Raw genomic sequence first — 25,442 nt, forward strand, 5'->3', positions numbered from 1 at the left:
TCGTGTTCAAGGACAGGTTGGATGGAGCTTTGAGCAACCTGGTCTAACTGGGGCTTGGATCTAGATGGTCTTGAAGGTTCCTTCCAACACATACCATGCTATGATTCTATGATCTCCTATATCAGCTGGCCAAACACAATCTTTTTACATTATGACATTTATGAAGAAACTGTGAGGAACGCACTGAACTTCCCCATGTTTTAGCCTACCAGGTCACAGTGGGTTCCCAACCCCGATATAACCATTTCTGAACAACGTGCCTGTGGGCTGTATGTTTTCGGCAGCACCAAGCAGGAACCTCACCTGCCTGCCCGGTTCAACCACCCACACAAAATGGTCAGTCACAACCCCTGGGGAAGAAAACAGTCAATTTTTATCTCCTCTGAAACCTTTGATTGGGTGAAAGTTTTCTGTCTACCTGTACTTTCTCTCCGTTTCCCTCAGCAAGGTTTAAGGACAACTGTGTTTTTCCTCCTTCCCACGTTAGTTAAGTTGCATGGAGGAGCAGAAAATATGAGGTTGTTTCCAGGTCTGAGAGGAAAGAGTAGAAAATCAAGTAACTGCATCACAGCCAAGCTGATGTGGTTGCAATGGAGCAGGAGAAAGAAAGGGGCAGAACTTAATTAACAGGCAGGAAATAACTGACTTAGAGAAAAAACATTATTTTCAACTGTTCCAGCCTCCCATTTCTTTTTTACCAATGTCTTACAGGAAACAGGAGGCAGGAGAAATGTAAGGGTTAAGAACAAGGACTAAGCCTGTCAAACCAGGCAGGCTAGCTAAAACAAACAGATCCTTTAATGCCAAGTTGGATTTCCTAGTGCAATGTTTATAGTTGGGCAATAAATGTACAAAAAGCCTTATTATTTCAGCAAGGAGCTAGAAATATCCTTCAGGCCAAGTCAAAGCCATTTCTATCTAATTTAAGACTCCCATGCAAACTGAAGCTCTCTCTCATGCCGTTGTACAGTTAGTTTCTCTGAACCTTAAAATAAGCTTTCAGAAAACTTGCTGAGTAAGAGCTGAGCCAAAGACCACTCACTCAACTTCTTAGCCTGCCCCTCAGGGCAAGCATTTCAGGAAGTGTCAGTAAAGTATTCATGTGCTGATGTGCCTCCAAGAATGTTCTTCAGCCTGTGTCTTTTTTTCGGGCTTCCTCAGCCACCCTTCTCGTCTTTATAGTGTCAGTTTTACTCAAAGAGATAAGCAAACCTGCCATTTACACCTTTGAACAACATACTTGAGATCGGCTGTCGTATCAGAAAATTGGGAATTTTCAGCAGAATACTGTTGTTTTTTTTTCAGTGCTCCTGCTTTCCCAGCAGTGTGGGCCCTTTTCTCATAGAGAAGTGTGGACACACACACACTGTAGCCGTGTAGCTGTTTTAACCACATTAACATTGCTCTCACTGCAAACAGCCTCCAGCGCTCACAGCTGCACACACCGCACGCCCAAAGGCAGGAACCAACAGAAGCTGCAACTTCAAAACACCCTGAAATCAGCAACATCTTACAATGCAAACGCCGAATGTTCCAAGATGCAGGTTTGAGCACTGGCACCAGTTTTCAGAATGGCAGACCAAATCAAGCACGGTGCTGGATCCACCCCATCTCACTGGAATTGTGTAGCTGGGCTGCTCAGACTGGACAGCCAAGTACCACCTGCCTCCACCGTAAGGACGAGCAGGTGCATTTTGAAAATGCCTGAGACAGGTCCCCTGGATATGCTTTCCCCTCTGCTAACTGAAGAGGGAGTCTTGGGCACCCACATTCCTGACATCTCAAGAACCTGATGTGGCTGGCAGCTGGTCTTAACTAGACTCCTTCCTTCAGCAGCTGAAAACCAGAGGTACTGGGGTAGGTATAGGTGCAGACTTGAAAGCCACAAGCGCTGCTTTCTCCCCCCAAGTCACTTGTTTGAATCTACGCCCAAAAATGTTACGTCAGCTGAGGCATTTCAGAGATGGGATGTAATAATATGAACGGTCTAGCTACTGTCTTTTCAACTTTTATTTTTTTTAAAAAAAAAAAAAAAAAAAGGAAGAAGACATCACATTTACATTTCAGAATATTTTTAAATAAGGCCTTTTTGTTAAAGCTTTAGATATTTAAAAAGAGTCTACATTATTCACACCTGCATGGAGCTTTGCAAATCACACAGTAGTCACCAACAGCTATATTGCACAAAGATCCACACAATATCACACCATTCTTAGCTTAGTCTACATCGTAAAGTGCTGTTTTGTATGAAGAAACTTGTTTTGGAAAAATAAGTATCTGTATAGGCAAGTACCGCTGAATTGTATTTCGGAAAGGTGACGCTCCCACTGGAGAGGAAAAACATCATTTGCCTCTGACATTAAGTTTCTGTTTAATAAGCTGGAGCAAGCACCGTGTAGTACTGCAATGAACACATCCAAAGGATTCAACACCTAAAGTGTTATCAACTTTTAAACTCAGAATGAGATAAATACAAACAGACATATCAAAAGGCAGAAAAATGTTTAAAGTAGCATCGGTCTGTATCCAGTAAAATAAGTAATTGCATAGCAGGGCACATCTTAAATGAATGTAAGGTAAAGCTATAGCTGGGAAAAAAAAAAAAAAAAATGAATTCTTCTTCCCTTACTTCTGTGTTCTCAAACCACTTTATTAAAAATAATAATAAATAAGTGAGCCTGAGGACTGTCTTCACGTATCTAAGATGATGTGCATAGTTTATGAGTATTTTCATGAAGTAATGAAATGCTAAAGCCTGATGATATTGGTCCAGATGCTTCCAAAGAATCCAAATGTGGAATTGTGGAGAGCTACCAAACATAAAACCTGTAATTTAGACCAATTTCTGAAACAGAATAATCAAAAATAATGACATATTTGTCTGTAGAAAGAAATTTGATCTGGGGACAACAGATTGGGAAATCCTATCCTATCATCTGTAGCCTTAAGCTGATACTAGATTCAGCAGATAAATGGAAAAATGACAATTATGCACTGGGACGAATCACAGCTACTGAAACGAAAATCTTGTCTCCTGACTCAGGTTGACTTACTGAGCTCACAAGAACATGAATCATCTAGTCAGAGCATACTAAAATGTAAGGGTTTTCAGTAGCTGAATAATTACGGTTTAATAAAGGGAAGGAACAGTACATGTTTAACAGAGGGGAAGAGAATTGATGTCTCATTACAACATAAATTGTTGCAAGATCTGGAAAAGGAAGCAAACCAAGTGGACTGCAGTTGTGTGCCCTATAAAATTTCTCCAAACAACCACGGCTAGATGTGACTGGAGAACCGCAGCAGGCCTGCAGTACCAAGTGACTAGGTAAGCTGGCAGGTGAAACTCAGCCTTAAATGCAAGCTAGTGCATCAGGTGGAGAAGTCCTCCATGTGCACATCTTGTTCAGAGCAAACTGTAAGGATTGTGTGGAAAACACTGCAGAAGTAAATCCATGCACATCAGCTTAATACTTGGCCAAATATTAATATTGGCCGAAAAAGGGCAAATACGGTTTTAGGACTACATAAAGAAGCAAATCCCAGGACTTTTGTCATTCTTCACAGAAGGAAGTGTCTGTACAGAGTCAGTCTCAGAAGGCAAGAGAAGGAGAGGGCAGCAGGATGCTCACATGGACAGAACTGCTTCTGTTTAGTGAGAAACTACACAGGCTACGGAACACGAAGGGGTGGGTACAACAGGAAAGAAAGGCCATGGCAATTATGACAAAAAGAAAAGATTTACAGAGTAACGACTGAGAGACAATTTGCCATTTCTCCTTCAGGAGAAAGTTCCAGCAGACACCCACTGCTTCTGCACTGCTGCCTGAGGTATCAAAGTGTTTCTCACATCAGCAGGGAAAAAGCTCTAGAATTTGCTTCTACATGGCGTTAATAAGGCAGAATACGTTTGTGGTGAGACACACACAAGAGGTTGCCCTTGCTGAACCTTTCTAGCCCCCAAAGAGCTGTCGTGCTCACCTTCCACCAGTTTTCCTTTCTGCCATTTTTTTTCTGACAGTGGTCACTGGGTGGATGCTTAGGAGAGAGGACACCGAGCAGGGCGGACTCGTCAGCACAGCAGTTCAGACAGCAAAGCGCAGCTAAGGTTTTGCACTACGACTTACATTCATTTAAGCGTACCGTGATTTTCAGGTCCCAGTTCATTGCTCTACAGCTATATACAGGTACTTAGTAAGCATACTTCACACACATTCATCAAGATGCGACATTATATCCCCAATTCAGAAAGCACCAAGTGTGTATTAGAAACATCCTTCACTTTAGATGTTATTTTTCCACAATGCAAATTAACAGTGCAAGTACTCAACTGTTTGGTTTTTGTTTACATAGATTACTTCCAAACAGATGCAAGCAATACTTCTTGATACAGTTTTTAAACATGAGAACAGAAATTTGAACAAAAACATCCTTTAAGGCAGAAATTGAGTCTAAAAACTTAATCAGTGCATTTTTATCATTATTACTAAAAACAAGCCATTACTAGATTAAAAATTTAACTTAGAAACACATTAACAGAAGTACCTGAATTTTTAAAAGTTTGCATGTTATTAGTCATGTCAACAAGTCGTTTGCTTTTGCCCTAAATACGAGGTTACTATTACTCACACATGCAAATACTTCTGATTTTGGACTCTAAAGTCTGTTTAAGGTCAAATTGCACTTTATATATTTTATGTAGCCTACACTAAAAACCTGGAAGAGTACAGAAACTTACCATTATACCACCAACTATACAACAGGTGTCAGAACTAGAGTTTCAGCTTACAGTCACATTAAACATACACGAAATACAGTTTCTAGTTTAATCTCCTCCTTCCAAATACAGCCTAAATGTTCAACTGCAATTCTCGTTTCTCACTGCTTTGTATTGTAGTTGTGCAAGAGTTGTAGAGTGCTCAAGGAACCACCTCCAGGGTGCTCATTGGTTAGTCAGAAACCATTTCACCCCTTGGATGCATTCAGGCAGACTTCTTAAAAGAATAATGGCAATCACACATTGTCAGCTTTGACTTCGTTAAACGCAAAGCAGACTGTGTAAGGATTTAAGTTACATAAAAGGCAGATTTCCACTCCGACAAGTGATTTTGGTTGCTAGCTGAGCTTCCTCCCTACCTCGCCCTGGGAGGAAAGTCTGTGGAGATCAGCATTGCACAGGTCACGAGGAAGGCAGGAGAGCTCCTGGAAGAACATTTCCTACTGGTGGAAGTGTCTGGATCATTTGTTTGAAAAAAAAAAAAAAAAAAAAAAAGAGCACAAAAAAAAACAACAACACAAAAACATGACCCAAAGGCTTGTGTGCAGCACTTAGATACAATGTAATTAATCAGGACTGAAAACTAGGGTAGAACACCTCTGCTCTCATTTTCCATCTCAGAACAGCAACAGGAGGAGATCACCACCCTATAGGTCATCTTGGTACTCCAAGTACTTTGTTGCGACGGCTTCCTCAAGATGAATTGCTGCACTACCCATTAAGGCAAACGCTGGATACATTATGCCCGAGCAGTCCACCTCGCACTCGTAGAGGCATTTCATGCGGCCAGCGTCGTAGAAACCCACCTTGCCATTGTCACAGTCAAGGCAGATCCCCAGGCAAGAGGGCAGGGGGAGGACTCTGCTCGCTGCATCCTTGGGGTCAGCAGCGGCCTTGGGGATGAAGAACTTCTTCATGCCCAAAGTGACCAGTGTGAAAGGCTGTGATGAGTCAAAGCAGGCATCCTCACTCCCACTGTCATGGCCACTGTCTTGTTCGTACCTGGAACGGAAAAACAACCATTTGATCGTCAGATTTGGGCAGCACTTGTTCACATTGCCAGCACTGTGAACTAGAGGAAACATTTCTGTTAGACAGGTTAACAGTACATGATCTCTAACAAAACCTTGCAGGGTAAAAATATACCTCTGTTGGAAGGGAAGACGCGTTTCATAGGTGAGCACTCACTTGGGCCACTTGAAACACCTAGCAAGAGCTGAACGCTAGTGAGAACACCACCACAGAAGGCTTTACTAAGGAACTATTAATGAAGATTTATCTGAATGTATCTATGCTAGGTAATCATTAAAGAGCCTACAGGTATAGCAAATTAGTTAACTTGAGAAGTAATTTAGCAAATATGACCCATCACTACCGGCAGGATAGGTTTAACGTTATTTACACAATGTTAAACGACATCAGTAAATACATTTAACATTACTGTTGTCTGGTGAGGTTTTCATGCTGCTGCACTGCATTGCCTTCACAACAATTAATGCTTTAAGTTTTAAAGAAAATCACGCTCTGCCTGGAGGCTTCCCTGAACACCTGCTCCCCAGCAGGTAGCTGGGGGACATCTGTTGCCAGATCTGCTCAGTCTACGCGTTTTCCTCCAGCCTCTGTCACCAGATAAAGGTAGACCAGAGAAGCACAAGAGCCAATGTTCTTCTATGCAGACAATACCTATGTGGATTTGCATTTTTGGTGGTAATTTATTTATCTTTATGGATGAGCAATAGCTGAAGGTTTCCAGATATTGTTGTGATTAAGGAAAAAAGGAATCTGAAAATCAGCATCTAATTTCTCACTTTGCAAAAAGGCTCCATCTGACTAAGCAACTCGAGACACTGGCATTTTTTCAGTTTCATTAAGTTGTTTAGGAGAAAGCAAATACATCTGTTAGATTCAAAGTTAGAGTCCCCACATGATACTCTCCCAGCCTCCAGTTCCTAGGTACATCCAAGCTTACCACAGATGTAACTGAGAGCTGGAAACCTTTGTGTTGGTTTGCCCTCTGTACTTTGGCTCGTGCTCAGTAGCACTCCCAGTACTATTTGTGAGCATATAGCCTGGGAGAAACCAGTGACTTGGAATCCACCATGACGCAAGCTACAGCAAAGATACACAGATACGCACAGTGAACGTTGCACCTCTGAATGGCTGCCAAATCCGGCATGCTGAGGGAATTCAGGCCAGTGACAATCAAGCGCTGCTTCAGCCTTGCAACTGATGGATTTCCCCCCCCCCCTTGCTTTAATTAACACATCTTGACATCTGTACAAACCTGACTTCTTTCCAAAAAAAAGAAAGACAAAAGGTACCTGGGTAACTAGAACACCTTTCTACTAATGGCAGGGAGCAGGGAGAGGAACAGGACAACCAGCACACACCGTATTGCTTCAAGATATTTTCCACTGTTTTGGTTCATGTTGTTTATTAACTGAGACTAGATTTGCTCTTAAAATATTTTTTTTTTAAAAAGTCATGTCCTTATATAAAACACATTATGCACAAGCCTGCAATTTACCTTGGGCTGGTCACATCATGGGTATTATGGAACAATTTCTGTATCTTGGCGCTCGAAACAACTCCCACTTTCACCAGGTAGGAATAGGCTTCCACATGAAAGGCCCAGAAGTGCTTCCCTTTGGCAATCCCAGTGTCACCAATGATGTAATCCAGGGTTGTGTAGCATCCAACCTGTATGCGGTCAGCTCCTAGCAGTAGAGGAAATCCAGCTCTACTTTCCACAGCAGTTCTTCTTGGGTTGAGCAGTAAACGTTCACTGTTGTACCCACACTTGTCATCAAAAAGAAAGCTAAAAACTGAAAAAATAGTATTCCAAAAATTTCTTGTTAGTTAAATATTTTTGGCCTTCTCCACTTATAAACTACATTTTAACAAATCAGCATTAGAAGTTCTCATCTCTAAAAGCTACCAGGAATGCCATGCAAGCTAATAGTTTCACTATGTTAATTAACCTGTTTATTAATGGTGCTTATACACATGTATGCAACCAACAACGAAACACAGGTCTGAGACCTACTGGAAATCACCTAACAGCTCTTAATACCCACAGTTTCAGCACCCTGTGGATTTAAGAAAACATAATACCTGGAGCGGGAGGTGTATGCAAAATAACTTCTTTGCTCCAAGGGCTACAGATGGACCCTTTATATCCTCGAACTCTAAAAGCATAGCTGCTGTCATCATCGAGATCAGATATGACTTTGCTCTTGCTGCAAACTTCGATCTCCTGCCACATCACATTCTCCTCTTCTCTGTTAAACTTACGATACTCAAGAACATAGATATCAGCTGAGTCTGTCTTCCCAGGGGACTCCCAACTGATCACAGCTTTGTTGTATATTCTGCTCTGCTCTTCATTGATTTCTGGTATTTCCAGACCTGGAATGCCAAATATTAAGGAGAAAGTTCCTGAAGTTCAGATATTTAGATTTACATTATTTTAGAATTTCCATACAAGCCTTTGTTCAGCAGCTTAGCACCAGGAGAAAAAAACCTGGAACACACAGTTAAAGAGTGTAATTTACCATTTGAATAGAAGGACAAGTCGCTAAGGATCTGTTCTTGCTTGGCAGTGTCCACCACAAAGTCTTCAAAAGAAGATTCAGCTGCTGGTCTGAAGCTCTTCAGAGATTCAGTAGCTTTTTGGATTCTGAAAGTACAGGAACGGAGGGACAGAAGGAGGGAAAAGGGAGATTTTGTGCATTTTTAAGACTAAAAACACTAGGTTTTGCTTAAAAATTGTTCTGTTTTCATGTACTCACTGAAGTCTCCCAGGAATTTGTCTCACTAGACGGAATTTAAATTCAAAATTTAAAAGCCTTTTGTATACACATGTGAAGATAACAAACAGATGGCAGAGTATTTTTGACTGTTTCGGGCATTATGTTCAAAGAACAAAGTAGATGTGAAGTGCTAATGGAGAACAACTACTAAGATCAAAAGTTTAGAGCCAGAAGAGACCTGTTTGATTAACTTGCAAATAACTGATATAATCACTGAACAAAGGAATGTGTCAGTGAGCTGAACGGACCACCCTTCCATTGCAGTTTTACTAAGCAGGGCTGGATGTTGTAGAAGGATAAAACCCATTCAGTGCACGCTGTAATGCAGTAATTTCTTCTGAACTGTACCTGGACCAGCCATGGGGCTCTGCAATACAAGGTACTGCACTCAGAACCTTCCTAGCAGGTGTCAAGAGAATGTTTGACCAGACATCCTACAACAGGACGTGTATCTAAACCAGGAGATAATGAGATACCTGACATGAAGTTGTTTTGCTGTTTGAACAAAACAGGACTGATCTGTTTCTTTAAGTACTTCTTGAGCATATCCAACGAGGCCATTATTTTCCAGGAGACCTTGATATTCTTCTGCCTGGGTTCTCAATTTGTCCAATCTTAAATTCTTCGATGCTTCAATTGCCCTAAGAGCTGCAGATTTCTTCTCCTCCAGAACATTAATTAATTTCTCAAAACTCTGAGATGCCTCTTCTTTAGCTCTTTCCCCATTGCACTAGGAGGGAACAAAATGCATTTCAAACTGATTCCACAGGACTGTGGCTTTGTACAGAAACATACCTAAGGTTTCTCAAGCTATCACAGCAATCTAGTCATCTGTTTGAGTGACAAGACTTATGAGCTTTGTTAAGCACTGAAAATGTAAACAACAGTGCACCCAAACTAGTAAGCGTTTATCATCTTAACACAGAGAACGAAGGGCAGAAAAATATTCCTCTGATTATGCCCTGAATTATGCAGGACATTCCTCTGCCTAAACAGCTCACGGAAAAAGCCCTATAAAAGCAGGTCGGCCTCTGAAGTCTTCTCGCCCAAGAGGCTGGAGCTTTTCCATCTTCCCTTATCATCTTGCATCAGGAGCCTAGACCCATTTCCCGTGTATGCCCTTACAGCAGCAGGCCCACCCCTGACTACTAAAAAAGAACTATAAAGCACAGATACGGTCTGCACTAAGACATGGGCAGGGACATGACCTCCTGCAATTTCTGCCAGAGTTTCACAGCTTGTATGCAGAGAATGCCCCCAGCTCTGCAGCTCCTGTGGGGAGTTTTTGTCCTTAATTCTGACTTTATTGCAACATCCTCAAGAGAAATAGAAAGCATGAATCGTGCACCGCCATTAATACACAGACCTTTAAGTTTAACCCAGCTTTCCTTGGGTAAGGTATCAAATAAGCTTTATTTCAATTGGATTTATACTAGCACCTAAAACTTGCTTTCCCTCTGTATGTTGTCTAAATTTCTTACGGTAGAAAAAGTGTGGTTCAGGACTAAAACAAACTGTATACACATTGTTTGTATTTTCAGTTAGCTAATAAAAAACTGTGCGAGGAACAGCTCCAGTCCTGGCTGCATCCCTTCCAGGACCATCCCCTATCAACCAACAAGACATTCTTACCTCTGTTTCTTTCAGCAGCAGACCCAGCTGTGAAATGTGAGTTTTCACCTGGCTCTCCTTACTGATGAGGTACTCTATATCTTTTGAAAGCTTTTCCTGTCAAAATAAAATGGCAAAATAAAAAGGATTTCCCACCCAAACTGACCACCAGCACAGGTGGTCACCCTGCAAGTGCTCGGTTTATCTTGTTACAGGGCTGACCGCCTGCCAACAGTTACAAAAGGCAGCGCTGCAGAGAACTGCTAGATAAACCAGGATGAGCAAGGAGGGAGACCAGGCAATTTTTCTGAGCAAGACAGGGAGCACATGCAAGATACAGTAACCTAAGCTGGCTCATTCCTTTCCAAACTGAGGAATCATGCTCTCTTAGTTTGAGAAACCTGAAGTTATGGACATTACTACAACTTACAAAAAAAGCCTGGCTAGTTATTAATTCATTTCTAATAAAATTTGCTAGAGAAATTAGAGGTATGGAGCAGTATCTTATGCACTCCCCTATTTGAAAGGGTTCCAATCAGTACAGGAACAGCCTTGCAAACAGGCAAGGAGGCCAAAAAGCACAAGGCAGGAAGGTTTGCTCTCCCCCCAGCTCCATACTCTCTCTTGCTTTTCTTCCCCCTGTCATCTCTCCTCCTTTTTTCAACTTTCTTTTTTGTTTCTTCCATCTTCTCTTTTTTTGTGAGCAAGGGGAAAAGGAAGAAGAGAAGGTAGCTGAAATCATTCTCTACTAACAAAATACTGCTTGCAAGTTTTTCTTATTGTACTACACTTTGGGAATCAATAGCTATGCAGCTTCAGAAACATACAATGTCCCAACAGTTACTTCAGTTGCATATTTTTCCAGGGTGCCTTTAAGGTGTCAGCTCACCCAACACACAAGGAAACCAACCTGAAAACATTCAGTGGAGTAAGCTAGACTGCAAAGCACTAACACCCTAAACTCTCTGAAAGGGTCAGCACTGCTGCACAGATGGCTAAATTAAGGTGGAGACACTTTGAAGTGGTTATGCTTCAGCCATCATAGAACACACAATTGTTTTCTCAGGCATGTGCCATGTCACGTTAATATGTACGTTAACAAATGTTGCACAACAGCATGCCTCATGACTAGCTCAGTGTCCTCCAAGCACATGTCCAGGCTTCCTGCCAGAGGCAGTTTGTCCTTACAACAGAAGCTCAGTGCTCTTCCCATTCTTAAGGCTGGGTCAAACAACATTTACTTTTACCTTCAGTGTTTTATAGGCAGTGCTCATCGTTGTTACCCTGTGGTTTGCATGAGATCCACCCAGTTTACAAAGATGACAGACAGGCCTTCTGCAGATTTCACAGTACATGTTTACTCTTTCCATTTCATGTTCTGGGCACATCAAAATCTGAAAAAAAAAAAGAAAGCAAGGAATGCAGGTGTGTATCCAAAAGCAAAGCATTAAAACAAACAGTAATCCCACAGCATCTGACTGCCACAATGGATTTTTTTTTATATTCACTTTACCTGCTGTCTTTTTATATTTGTTCATCCAGGAGATGAAAACACAGTTTCAGTGAGGTCTACAGTAAGTAAGTACGTGGCAATGACCATGTACACATCCCATAGCCTGCATACTGCAATTAACCTTCTTGCTAATCCCTGAAGTGGTTTGCATGCCTTAAGCTCCCTGTACTCACATTCAGGGCTATAAATGCAATATACAACACACCCCACCCTCTCAAATTTAACCGTGTCCAGGTCAGCATCTCAGTTCTGTCTTGAAACTGTCATGATCTCTTTCTTAAAGCAAGGAGTTGACGTAAGACAGTAAAGATTTACATCTAAACTAGACTCAGCTCAGCCACATGGCATAGTCTTGGAGCAACAAGGGAAATACAACCTCCGCCACCAGTCCCTGTCTGTTTAAAGACAAAAGGCTCCAGTGTTTCATTTATTTTCTCTGACTCCAATTACAGAACTCGTGCTGAGTTCTAATCCAAGTATCAGCTTTAACAGTAGCCTGAAAAATCTGGTGCTCACAAAATCAGCTTTCAAAAACTGAACATATATGTTGGAATAATTACTCACTGGGGGGGAGGGAGGAGTGCAACTCAACTCCAAGCTCAAACAACAGATACACACACCTAAAAAGGGGGGAAAAATTAAGAAAATCCTTTTGCCTCATTCCAAAGCAATGCGAGACAACATCTGGGTCAGAGGAACAGAAAGAACAAGACGTCATTGCCAACAGCTAAGCCACTAAAAATATAATCTCTTAATTTTAACATTAAAAAAAAATAACAAGGGAGGAGGAAAAAAATTGCCAGTGGCACAAATCTGGACACACCAAACTAAACCACAGACCATCCGTGAAACCAACTCTCAAACCCCAGATGTTATCTTAGACTATGATGAAGAAGCCAGGGATGCAAGTCTCACTAGCACCTTGGTTCATAAAACAATCATTAAGCAGAACACAATAAGCCATCCCATTATCACTGTTTAATAAATAAATTAAAAAAAAAAAAGAAGGAAACTTTTGGGAAAATCAACTGGAGCAGGTCTCTCCAAAGAACTGCAGTCATCTCTTAGTCCACAGAAGTCAGTTTTCCACAGCAGCGTCTAGCCATGCTTAATAGGAACCACATATTTTTATTCACCTCTTGGGTAAATCAAGTTTACAGCCTGCAAGGCTGTAAGAGGTAGAAGAGGTAGGTGCTCCCCTCACGCCCCCAGTGTTACAATTTGCTCTGTGATCTAGTTTTAAGTTAAAGTTATATTACTGGGAACGTTGCTTAGGGGACTTACAAATATGCCACATATGGAGTTCTGGTCTTAACAATGGACTGTAATGAAAAATGCACTTTCCTTAGACTAAAATCGAACAATCCTCAAAAAAGTAAAGTTAATTTGCTGTTGCTAGAACATTCATTTTTACACAACATAAATGTACTTCTGTATCCACAATTTTATTTTTTTAAAAACACCTCTGTTTCCACCTATAATTTTAAAGAGCTACATCAATCACTTATGTGATTTATCAAGGTCACAGGTATCGAAACTATTTCTCCCCCTTTTGCTCTCCTTCAACAGAACTCAGAATTCAGCTACTGATTTTTAAATCTAGTTTTAATCTACATGTAGTTTATCTACATGCAGTACCTGCAAGAGTACAAAAAGATCATCAGATGGCTTTGGCATTTTTAAGTAGAAATACAGCTGCAGCAAAGGTTGAGATACCACAGAAGCAAAGTTTAGGGGTGGTGCAGCATTGTACATCAACAGGTGGAAGATAGCACACAAACTTTTAATTTCCAAGTTTCACTTTTACCCAATAAAGTGGCCTTTCACAAAATTAGCCACATTCTAGCCCATTTCAAAGCATTTCAAGCACATGCTTGCTGTTAAGAGGAAAGAGTATGTTAGAAAGAACTGCACCAACTGCACAGTTCCAGATACTCACCTTCTCTGAGCTCACTACCTCTGGAGTCGCAAATGCTTCCAGCCTCAGAAGACAGAACTTCAGTAAAGAGCTTCTTACACAATGTACAGCATCAAATTTAATTAAGTGAATCAGAACTCCCTGAACATGAGCACTGCTGACACTGGTGGGACCATCAGGGACACAGGGGCACCTCGACCAGTGCATGCTGTGCATCAGACCCCAGGTCAGCCTGCTTCAGGGCCAGGCAATCCTCCTCACCGTGGACCCTAGGAACACCTAGTAGGTTTGCCTGGAGTAAAGGTATGTTAGCCTCACCTTAAGAACCTTTCCTTATGCTACATCCCTCCTAAATTAGGGACAGAAGCAATGTGCTAGAAACTAGCTCATTACTGGGGCTATTTTTAATTGACCTTGCCCCCATGCCCTGCCCCAAAATGTACGAGTAGAGCTATGCACCGTGACACCACCCGCATGGGACCAAGCAACACCCGCATGGGACCCAGCAACATGTGAGCACAGCTGGTCTGCTCCAGCAAGTGCCAGCCCAGAGCACCACTGTCACTAGGAAATCCATGAAAATCAGCCCACAGCACTCTCCGTGACAACAGTCACAAGTATGCAGCAAATGCTGGGCCACTAAGGTCTGCTGTGGTCTTTTGCTGGAGAGATGGCAGACAAGACAATTCCTCTTATCGTGCAACTTAAATCCAACAGAGCACAGCCTTGTTCTGCATCACACTTTGCAGGAGAAACAACTCATCAATTTGCAGGCACTCTGTTTTGTCTGAATGCAGCAGCAGTGCGTCAAGTAGAAAATTTGCCATTACGTTGGTCTCTTTTGCTATAGCTAGAGAATTGCACAGTGTAACTTCAACAGAGACCTGAACGCCCACCTTCTGCTATCGCTGGATGCAAGAAGGAAGGACAGAAAAAAGATGTTTGTGTTGGATCAAGTTCAGGCTCAAAACATCCAAAGGGACCTCAGCCACTGCTCATATGGCCACTGCTCATAGGCCCTTCACCATCTTTGCTGCCCTCCTTTGGATGCTCTCTCATAGTTTTACATCCTTGTACTGTGACGCCCAAAACTGCACTCGAGGTGAGGCCGCATCAGCACGGAGCAGAGAGGACAATCCCTTCTCTTGACCCACTGGCAGTGCTGTGCCTTGAGGAGCAAATCCCACACAAGTTCAGAGCCAGCTAGGAGTTTGTCATTCTCACAGTCATGCTCCTCTGACTTAAGGCTCCTGGGGTCCCAGGGCCCATCCCCAGTGTTAAAAACAATGGGAAGAAGGCATTAAATGTCTCTGCTTTACAGGCATCCCATTTGTGAGGTGACCAACCTCATCAAGTAAAGCATCAACGCTATCTCTGCTCCTCCTTTTGCTGTTAACATGCTTTTAAAAGCCTTTTTTGTTGTCCCTGGCAGTACTGGCCAGCTTCGGCTCTAATTCAGCTTAGGCTACACAGATTTTCTCCCTGCAATGGCAAACAGCATCTCTGTAGTCCTCCCTTCTCACTTGACCTTGCCTCCAGTGTCCATGTACTTACTTTTCCCACTTAAGCTCTAGAATAAGAACCCCACTCTGCCAAGCTGGCCTTCTGCCCAGCTGCTTGACTTCTGACACTTAGGATTTCCTGCTCCTGCCTCCTGAAGAGGTAGTACTTAAAAAAGTGACCAGCACTGATGGACCCCAACGTCTTCAAAAGCAGACATTGGTAAGGTCCAAAGTCTGCTCTCCCCATTCCCAGGACTGAAGTTTTGGTGGCAGTTTTTTTCCTGTCACCAAAGAGTCGAAACTCAGCTACTTCATGGTGACTGCGGCCAGACTGGTCCGTAATAGGCTCTGCCACAGCACAAATACACCTGAAGCTAGATTTGAATACAGCAATCTAAATTCTGTAAGATACAGTGTACTCACCTTGGGTCTGAAATTGGTGGTTGGTCCGACATATTCGTGCTGGGCTTTCACAGTTCCCCAAGGGTGGTGTATTTTGAAACACTCGTTGCAATAGCTTGCACTGCAGTCCATGCAGCTCTTTGTGGATTCTTGAGGTGGAGGTTTGCAGAAGTCACACATGATAGCTACGGCTGCCCTGGCTGCCTGCCTGTGTCTTTCCACAATGGTTTCCAAAGTCAAATTGCGAAACAAGCCATTGATGCCACGTTCTCCAAGATCAATGTCATGCTGACAGCCAGGACAAGGAAACATAGTTGTTCTAGGAGTCAGTGAATTGCGTTTTCTGCCTGTGTAGACAGCAAATCCTGATTTAGAAGGAGCACAAACAGAAGAGTTTTAGGTTTTAAAGGTAGAAGTGCAGGAATTTATGAACCAATTCCAAACTATTGTAGCACAGCATCCAAACCAGTACAATCAATACTAATTCATACACACTCTGCCAAGCCAAAGAGAGTAAGTTTGCCACGAGAAGGTACTGTAATGTTTGAGTCCGGGGGACACTACAAACTACTCTAAAACTCTATGTTAAGATACATTTAACTGTTCCAATTCTACCTTCTGCTTCCTGCAGCTCTGCTTCTTGCAACGCTAGAACAATGCCACCACCTTTTTCTTCAGAGCAAGCACTGCACTGCCAGGCACGAGTAAAAACAGGTCCTTTCCTGCTCAGAGCTCATCCTTGGTGGAGGGGACTGCCTCAACTTGTGGCCTTGACCAGCCAGAGGCTTTACACAGCAACAAATCCATGCCTTCCCAAACCTAAGTAACACCTATGCTAGCTACAGAGCATAGGAACTAGCCCTTCCCCGGATGAAAGGCCTTGATAAAGGAGGACTGCTAAACAAGCCCCAAATACCAAAGGAGGCACTGAGATGATGAAGTTTGAGAGTCTCCTCCACCCTGAATTAGGGAACCATAACTATGGACAAATAACGACAGACAATTTTCTCCTCCTCTCTCAAATAAAGCGATTGAAGGCTTGAGTAAAGCTGCAAGCTGAAAAGAGCCTCTGGAGCCTCACGCAGACCCAACAGCTATTTAGAGCAAGCACAATGTTCTTAAAGCTACCAAACAGGGAGCGCATCCCTGTCTCGCTCCTGAACCCAAGGGGAACAATGATCAAAAAGCAGTCATTTAAAGATTTCTGAAACAGGCTAAGCCAGCATATAGCCCTAATGCGTACCTTCTCTGCTTCCCCTTACAAAGAAACAACAACCTATCCTCTGCAGCTGGACCATGGTTTTTAAATCCCTTTGAGAGGACTGCATGCTGCTGTAACTCGCAGGTGACAAACCTGAATTCTTAGTCTTGAAATGGGTTCTTCTTCAGAAAGGGAAATTCATTCTTATCTATATTTAGTCATTACCTTCCCTTCAGAAATGTTGATGCCTCGTTTCTTTTTGAAGCATCCTTTGACACCAGCCAAAAAGACACTTGCTTTGCACCGCTCTTCTGCGGTTGCTTCACCCAACACTTCTCAACTCCCTTTCCTATTGTGCCCTTTCATGTCTGTCTAATAAGAAAAAAGAAAACCAACACACACAAAGCCCAACAACGCTCCCACAAGGAACTAGTTCCTTTGAACGCCTTTGAAATGTGCCCTGTGATAGTTATGTATGATCGTCAGCTAAGAAACCACATCCAGAAGCATGAATAAGAGTGCACAAGCCGGCAGTCTCACACCTCAGCTGGTCCCACACCTTCCTGTGGGTTCTGAGCAGAACCACCCGATCACGTCTACAGGACACAATACACACGACCCAAGTCACCATGCACAACTCTCTGGCTAAGGGAAGCAGAGGTTTGGTGGATTTTTTATTTTTTTTTTAATTTAATTTTTTTTGGTACTTACTTGCAGCGAATTAATTACCCAAACTGCATGTCCTGCAATACCTGTAACTTGGCATACACAGCAACACACACATGCAATGCACAGTAACAGCAATGAGACACAAACTGTATCTTAAGCGTATGCTCCAAGCTAGCACTGGGCACAGAAACAGAGAGAGACCTTCTACACAGATTTGTACAATGGCCTAAACAAAAGGATGATTTTGCATGCAGTGCCATGCAGTCAATAGCTACAGAAAGGGATTCAGAGCACTTACATTTGCTAAAACTAAGAAAATAATGGCACAGTGTTGTATGTACAGGGACTGCCTACAAGCAGTTCACTACAACAGAGAGCAAGCAATGACAAAACAAGAAAACAAGGAAAAAAAAAAGATACGGTGCAGTGGTCAAGTTTAAAAATACAATCCGAAATTCTTATCCAGGAGCATGCTTTGGAAGTCTGGCCCAGGCGGCTCACGCGTGGGACTGGTGTTTGTTAACGCAAAGGTGAGCTCAGCTGCAGTCCAATTGAGGCCTTTCATTCTGCCAGTCGTGGGACAAAACCGGACTGTCGTCACGAGCCATGCTCGGCAGCAACTGGTGACACTCTTCTTTACAGGGAAGCCCCACACGTCTTAAGATGTCTCATCCCTTTTCACTGACAGCTCTCCGAGAGCCACGTTCGTTGCTTCCTGCTCTAAAACCTGACAGCGTGTTTCCTCAGCTCTTCTGTGTGCCCTGCCACTTCTGCAGTTCTAAGTAGGGAAACATCCCTTTTTTTTTTTTTCCTCTAACAAGTGTTAATGCTAACATGCAGCATGAAGTAGCCTGCTTTCTTCAAGCATACAAGGTTTATACACTTGTATTTTAAAAAGAAAGCGCTGATGAAGTGATAAATTACTTGGAGCATCTATCTGCCTTGCATTCAGTTTGCTAAAACCGAACTGCAAACACTTCACACAGCAAAATACGTGAATTTTGTAGTCAGATGTGTGGCTCGGAGAAACTCGCATCCATCCCATATTGTCTTTTACATTTTGCCAATCTGGTTTCCGACAAAGAAGTATGTATTTTGTACAAATATTAGGAATCATCACAAGAAACCTCCTGTCGTGGTTTGTAAACAAATCACTGCACTTGCAGTGAGTACCTCTATGAGCAACCTAAAAAATAAGCACAACATGTGCTCCAGACTTAGACTCCAAACCCACAAATACTAGAATGTAGGCTGCAAAGACTCCAGTCAAAGAGCAACCTTACATATGCCTTACGCTTAAACTTCCTCTCAACAAGCAGAGGTGCCAACACTTCAAAGGCGGAAAAGCCCAACCTGTACCTCAGGGTTTGCAAAGGGATAAGACATCTTAAAGATAAAATTGTGTTTTCCGAGTGAACAGTATCACCAGCAGTTCATGGTAATGGAAGGCATGGAAGTTAAATGTGTGAGTTAAAAAAAAGAAAACGGAGTATTTTAAAAGTCAACTGGATTTTCATAAAGGTTTTTAAAAATGTAAATGTCTATTGCCACCCCAAACTCAATTAATGCTTTTGGATGGATGCTTAGGAAGAAATTTAAAAAAAAAAAAAAAAAAAGATGTAAAGTCAGTAGCTGCAAAACATCATTTTCAGGTATTTTAATCTTCCCCATATCAATGGTGCTTCCTGCAAAATAGGCAGCTAAGGACAGCTTTTCTGAGAACTCTGACTATGCTGTCTTTGGTTTATGACACTTCTAGTCTTCACCTGACGCAAACGAATGCCCACGTCCTACTAGCTGCTTTGCTGTTCACACTGAGTATGCAATTTGGATTTGTGTTTAGCTCTGTTCATTCCGTTCTCAAAGGACACAGTACCTTTAACAATTGCTCATGTGCATGCCAATATTATGGCAACATGGAGCTTTTTTTTTCTTTTTTTTTTTTGACACCAAAGAAGAAATATTTATGATAGTAAGCCCAAACAGTGGCTGAGATGCTCAGGCCAGCTCAATTTCAGTAATTAGATTTATTTCAAACCAAGAGACACTGGCTATTCCTTCATCCCGACTATGTCACTAAGCACACCAAACATTAGAAGAGTCTCCGTTTTAAATATTTAGTTTTCCTCATACATTGAGGCCAGATCCAGAACGACCTACTCAGATTAACAAGGTGTAAATTTCAGTCTGCTTCTTTATCAGAGGCAATTAAGAGAGCTCAGATAACAGTGAAGTTTTACTCTCCATTTAGAAGTGACAGCAAACCATGACCTCTTAATTGTTAAAGATCAATAAAATAAGTACACTTCACTACTAGTAAGACACTGAAACTTGAGTATGTAAATTCCTGAAAATTAAAAATTATAGGCATAGACTGCTGTATTTTTGTTTTAAGGGGAAGAGAGAACTTACGTTATTTGCACCTATCGAAGTATGTTTAGCCATGCATACACACATGAAAAAAACAACCCTTAATTGAATTTCAGTCCAGTTGACCTTTAAGTCAGCGCTAAACAGAATGAAAAGCTTTCCTAATAGAAGTCCATTGCTGTACCTTTGCTCACTGTAAAAGCCATTTTGTGGACTTGACCACTGACAGAAAGCTATATGCTAACCAACAATATTTAACTCTAGAGTTAAACACTAAACTATCTAGAGCCAGAACAAGAAGTGAAGCATTTCTACCTCTCCACCCAAAAGACCTCCTCTGTGAGGCTGTAAACAATGAACAGAAAGCTGTTTAGAAATTGAAAAAAAAAAAAAAAAAGAGATATACCATTGGTTTACAATGGTTTAAATGAAGAGCATCAACTGTTTTTCCTCCTGGAGCTGATAAAACACTGCAGGGCTGAAATGAAAGAGTGTTTAATTTCCTAGCACGATGACACAGCTGTAGCATTTAAGCAGAAAAGAAACAGGGAGAAAGAAGAGACGGGAGAGGAAAAAAAATCTGTTTCAAACATTCAATTTCTGCATCACCCATCAATTCTGCACAAGTGTCAACATAACTGCATCACATGCTTTATTCTAACTACAACATTTTAATTACAATAACTTTACAACAGATTAGCAGTAAGAAATACCCTTTATTTTCATTTTGGATAGAGCAATTTTTTGTCGAAGTTATTTTACGTACAACATAGATTTTTCTTTTTTTTAACCAGCACGTTAGATTTTAAGAACACGCACTCCATTTCAACTACCAGTTGCAGCCTTTTTATTTTAAGATAAATTGTAAATGCAAGTTGTGTGTGTACAACAACTACAGAAAGTGGACCAGCTCCTTCTGGCACTCAAGTATTTAAATGCCAAAATTGTTTTTAATAGATTGTATTCCTCATGGAGGCAGTAAGAATTTCTTATGTAAAAAAAGAGAAGGAAAGAAAGAAGAAAAAAAAAAAAAAAAACACAACAGGAGGAAGATTTCACACATTCTCAAATGCAATGATTTGACAGTGACATGCCGTGCACACCCCTACCAGAAATTCTCTCGTTTCTTTGGTATACATGTGAAGCCCCATTTTGGATGTTGCCTTGTGTCTTTTTGGTCTTATGAAACTGTTCTATTATAAATCCCACTGAGGATCATAGAACAAATTAACAGAGGGGATGCAGTTTGTTCAGGTGCAGGACATGAATGGTACAAACATATGTTGCAAGCTGGATTAATGTTATTGGTGCCAAACCTGTGAGGGCAGAGCTCAAACTCCACAGAGTAAAAGAGCTATAATACCTGTAACATCAGAAGCAAAGACAGCATAACCTGAACGTCCAAACGCATTCTTTAAAGCTCCTATTTCCATACGCTTTTCATTTTGCAAATCTGAACTGTCTGGGATGGTAATTCTCCTATGATGTGCCTCTGCCCAACGCTCTTCAGGGGAACGGGGTGAAGCCCATTACTTTGAGGGACCAGAACTCTCCTGCTACTCGTCAAATGGGGACAAAGATATTAGCAAAGCATTTATCTCTCTCAGCTAACAGGTCAGTTCAGCAGATAACACACATTACTGCCTATCAGTTTGCTGGGACAGTGGCCTGGCCAACTGCTGTGGATTTGAAGAGGACAATGCCTGCAATAAACTGATTGCATAGATCTCAGGGGGCAGGAGCACCAAAAATGGGTCTTTCCCACCCTGCTGTTAAGGATGTAACAGAGCAGTAACACAAAACCCTGTGAAAAAGGCTGCCAACAACTACTGCAGAACTGCAAACTCCACTCTTCAAACCCTAATTCTCAAGTCTCCAAGATTCCTTGCTCCTCCCTTCCACTACAGTCACACAGGAGGATGTGACAGCATTTGGTTCCCTGCAGTAATTCAGCGTCAGCTTCTCAGCAGAGCCTCTGCCTCTTCCAGTGTACAGGGTGGCGGACTGTGCTATGCACCATGGAAGGACCACACCGTGTTAGGTCATCACTGCTACCAGCTGGTGGGGAGAAAGGACTACCTCCTCTCCTTGCTCAGGATGCTGAATGCAGCACGACACTCAGCTCCCCACGCGCATTTTGTACGCCCGTTTTCACAAGGAGGACACCCATGGCGCATTCACCACCTTCCAGGCACCACTGGGGCTCCGATACTCCCTTTGTAAATAGACAAAGCCAATGGCTGCAGCTGAAACCAGCGAGAGCACTAGTCCATACATACGTAGCGATGCCAGAATACAAGGCGTACTGCAGACAAAAAGGCAAGCAGACTTCCACCTGGGTAACACAGCTACCAGTGACCTCTTCAAAGCTTGCTTCAAGCCGCAGCTACAACGGGTGGGTGGACTGTGTGTAGTGGTCATGTCAACCACAGGGCTGTCCATCCCACTCCCTGAAAACAGGGCTGGAATTAGGATAACTGCCCACTCCACTGGGGGATTCCTTCACATCATGTAAGCATCAGTCAGCCAAGCTACGGCAGACACAGCGTTCGCTTATCAGGCTAATTTGAAAGAGTATCTGTGTAAATAAGTTAAGTGTTGTTTAAGAGAAGACAGTGATTTTGAACTTTGAAAACTGGGAAGGGGAGGATGCCTGTTTATAATCTATGAAGTGCAAGATACAGATTTAGGGCGTGTCTTGCAAGCAACTTCCCAGAGCACTGCAGTGTGGTTTTATAGTGGATGTTTTTTTCAGCATGAAGCGTAAAAGCCAAGGTGAGGTTTCTTTTAAGAAGCACAGCATGCACGAAGTACTTCCAATATATCTGTGTAAGAGCTGATCATGTTACCCACGGATTAGACAGAGAGCTGAGCAGAGTCAAAATCTGTATATTATGATGCCACAAAGAGCATTATGAATTCTCAAGCTAAGTGTCCCTTAAAGGCTCAAGCAGACCACACTGAAAGAAACTGTTAGCGCTTTCTTCTCACAGTCAAGTCCTCCAGTTCTTCAACCACGCAATGATCACCATCTACGGAAAACAATTTACTGCAAATATCAAGAAAAGGGTAGAAAGCACTACCATTTGTAAAGTCTGCAAAGACTCAGAGGGAAGTCCAAACTGCAGAATTTAGGCTGGCTGAAATCTGGGAGAACAGCTCGAATGGTGCTACCGACAGGAAACAAAATGGCTGAAATCTACAACTTGATGCTCAACAGAAATTGAAATAAAAGAATAAACAAACAGTGGCTACGAGTATTTACAAGATGCCACAAAGACAAATGTATTCTATATGAAATGGCGTGCATTGTCCTTAAAATTAAAATACTCCCATTGTTCTTGCCACAGAATGAACAAGACCTGCACTATCCCCAAGTCATCTATTTAACTATGTCAGGAGTACCAAGATTTTACCAATGCAGATACCATTCAGCTCGAGTGACCCTAACACATAAAATCAGAAAAATGTGCAAAATTCAGATACGTACCTGATCTACTAATCCTGTCAATCCTATCCATGCTAGGAGATGAGATTCGAATTCGAGGGCTACTCTGATTTGAGGATTCTGAACCCCCATCAGCGAAAGAGTCTTCAACTGTGAAGAGTATTTCTTTCACGCATTTGTGACAGACACTGTGCTGACACGGAAGGATCAGCGGGTGGGTAAACAATTCCTTGCACGCTGGGCAGATGAGCTCTCTTTCAATACTCTTTGTGGCAACCTTCATGACAGAAAGAGGGGAAAAACAAGAGTAAGCGCAGGAGACATGAGCCGCTAGGACTTGGTGCATGTTGTACCCCTGCATGTCACCAAACCCCAGCTCTGCTGAATGACGGCTTCAGGTGTTCTGAGGCGCTGCTCTGGTTAACGCTGCAAGCAAACCTTTATTAACATTTATGAAAGCAGTGACAGCGCTCATTTCAGCCGAAATGCACACGGCTACGGTGCGCGGTTCATCTTTAGGTCACGTCTGCATTGCAGGGGAGGAAAGCAGAGGAGGGGAGTAGTCTCGGTTGCACCTAAGGACCTATTGAAATGAAAGCGACCACGCTGTTCAACAATAGCAATCCACGCGTTTATGTCAGCTTGCTTTACAGAAAGGAAGAGGGGGGGAAATAAAAGGAATTAAGTGTCGTATTGATTAAACGACAGGCTTCCCCGCCGCCTAACTCGCGTGCAGGCACGGCCACGCCGTGACTTCGTTAGCCGACAGCCCGAGCCGAGCACACCGATTTATTTCTGCACAAAGCGCTGCCCCACGATGCTCGCAGCCCTCCAGCACCGACCCCCACCGGCGGCACGAAGGGGGCTGCCGGGGGCGACCGGCTCTCGCTCGTCCCTCCCCGGCATCGCTTCCCTCGAAGCCACCAAAAGTAAAGGAAAAAAGGAAAAAAAAAAAAAAAAAAAAAAAAAAAGGCATAAAAGCCCCGAGCGCACAGCGCGGCTCGGCTCGGGCGCCAGCCCCCGGCGGCGTCGCACCGCGGGACGGGGGGCCATGGAGGCGACACGGCGACATGGCGACACCGCCGCCCCCCGCCTCACGCCGCACTCACCTCCGGCTCCAGCCCGTCGCCCTCCATGCCGGCGCCTCCCGCGGCCGCAGGCTCGGCGGCTGTCGGGGCGTCGGGCCGGGCGGGAGGGCGGAGGAAGAGAGAAGGGAAGGGAAGGGAAGGAGGGAGAGGGACGGAGGCCGCCCGCCCACTGCCGCCGAACGGGGCGCGGCCGCGCACAATGGCGGGCGGGAGGCGGCGGCACCTGGAGCCGCGGGGGGCGGCCACGCCCGGCGGCAGCGGCCCGGCAGGGGGCAGGCACGGCTCGGCACGGCTGGGCGCTCGGACCCCCGCCTGGTGGATGGGACGACCTCAGCACCCCGGCATTTGCCCGTTCACCTCGGGATACGGCGCCCAGGGATCTCCCTCGGCGGCAGAGGCCCCCGGGAGCATGGCGCCGTGTCCCGTCCCGTCCTGTCCCCTCAAGGTGTGCCTCCCGCCTCACCGGCACCCCGAGTGCCCCTTGCACCCACAGCAGTGGAGAACAGGCCTCTGCGGTCCCCTGGACCGCCTTGTGGAGGCTACTTCTGAGGTCCCGAGCGGAGGCATGCGGTGTCCTTGCGCTACGGAAGCGGAGGGTTAGTCCATGAGAACAGGTGGACTGAGGCAATCTCGAGGCGCTGTCCACCCACCGAGCCCTAAAACTGACCTACACGTTACTGCATAGCCTGCCTGAAAGTCAGGCGCAAGGATAAGAAGTTCATTTCTGCTCTCAGAGTTGTACTTTGTGTCAGTCAATAAAGCAGGCTTGAAATGCCTTGCTTGGGTTCTGGTCATTACATGGCGGCTTCGGCGGCCTGGCCGTGAGCTTGTGAGTAAAAATGTCATCCCTAAATCTCCTCTATTACCCCCAAATTTCCTGGATGTTACAGGCAGGCTTTAAAAGCTGTCGCTCTTAAGAAGCCCTCGTCTGCATTAGCATGTCACTCATTGCCAACACTGGACGTGGTCCACTTGGGTCCAAATGAGCGAACTATCATCCGCAGACCAGAATGAAGCCAGTTTGGCTCTGCTGCTGCCTTCAGTAGTGTCAAGGACTTTGCCTCGGGCCAGGAAAACCGCCCTGCTCCTCATGCCGGCAGCGCGGTGCCAGCAAAGGCTGACATTAGTGCA

General features: G+C 43.6%; 1 protein-coding gene across 4 annotated transcripts in view; it reads right to left on the minus strand.

Annotated features, from left to right (window-relative positions):
• Positions 1-2,665: 2,665 nt before the first annotated feature.
• TRIM36 (tripartite motif containing 36) overlaps positions 2,666-25,442 on the minus strand; it is a 29,134-nt gene continuing 6,357 nt past the window's right edge. Inside the window, exons 2-11 of one of the 4 annotated variants that reach the window (XM_035310331.1) lie at positions 23,266-23,500; positions 20,091-20,120; positions 15,557-15,882; positions 11,448-11,594; positions 10,222-10,317; positions 9,066-9,319; positions 8,332-8,456; positions 7,892-8,185; positions 7,305-7,602; positions 2,666-5,779 (exon numbers count right to left, since the gene is read on the minus strand). In XM_035310331.1, the coding sequence (XP_035166222.1) occupies positions 5,425-5,779; positions 7,305-7,602; positions 7,892-8,185; positions 8,332-8,456; positions 9,066-9,319; positions 10,222-10,317; positions 11,448-11,594; positions 15,557-15,882; positions 20,091-20,120; positions 23,266-23,500 (2,160 nt within the window). In that variant the 3' untranslated portion in view covers positions 2,666-5,424. Of the gene's footprint in view, positions 5,780-7,304; positions 7,603-7,891; positions 8,186-8,331; positions 8,457-9,065; positions 9,320-10,221; positions 10,318-11,447; positions 11,595-15,556; positions 15,901-20,090; positions 20,121-23,265; positions 23,501-25,442 lie in introns of all 4 variants that reach the window. The other 3 variants (XM_035310330.1, XM_035310333.1, XM_035310332.1) reach the window with 3 other exon arrangements.

Source organism: Oxyura jamaicensis, chromosome Z, assembly GCF_011077185.1.
Source record: "Oxyura jamaicensis isolate SHBP4307 breed ruddy duck chromosome Z, BPBGC_Ojam_1.0, whole genome shotgun sequence".
Taxonomy (NCBI): domain Eukaryota; kingdom Metazoa; phylum Chordata; class Aves; order Anseriformes; family Anatidae; genus Oxyura; species Oxyura jamaicensis.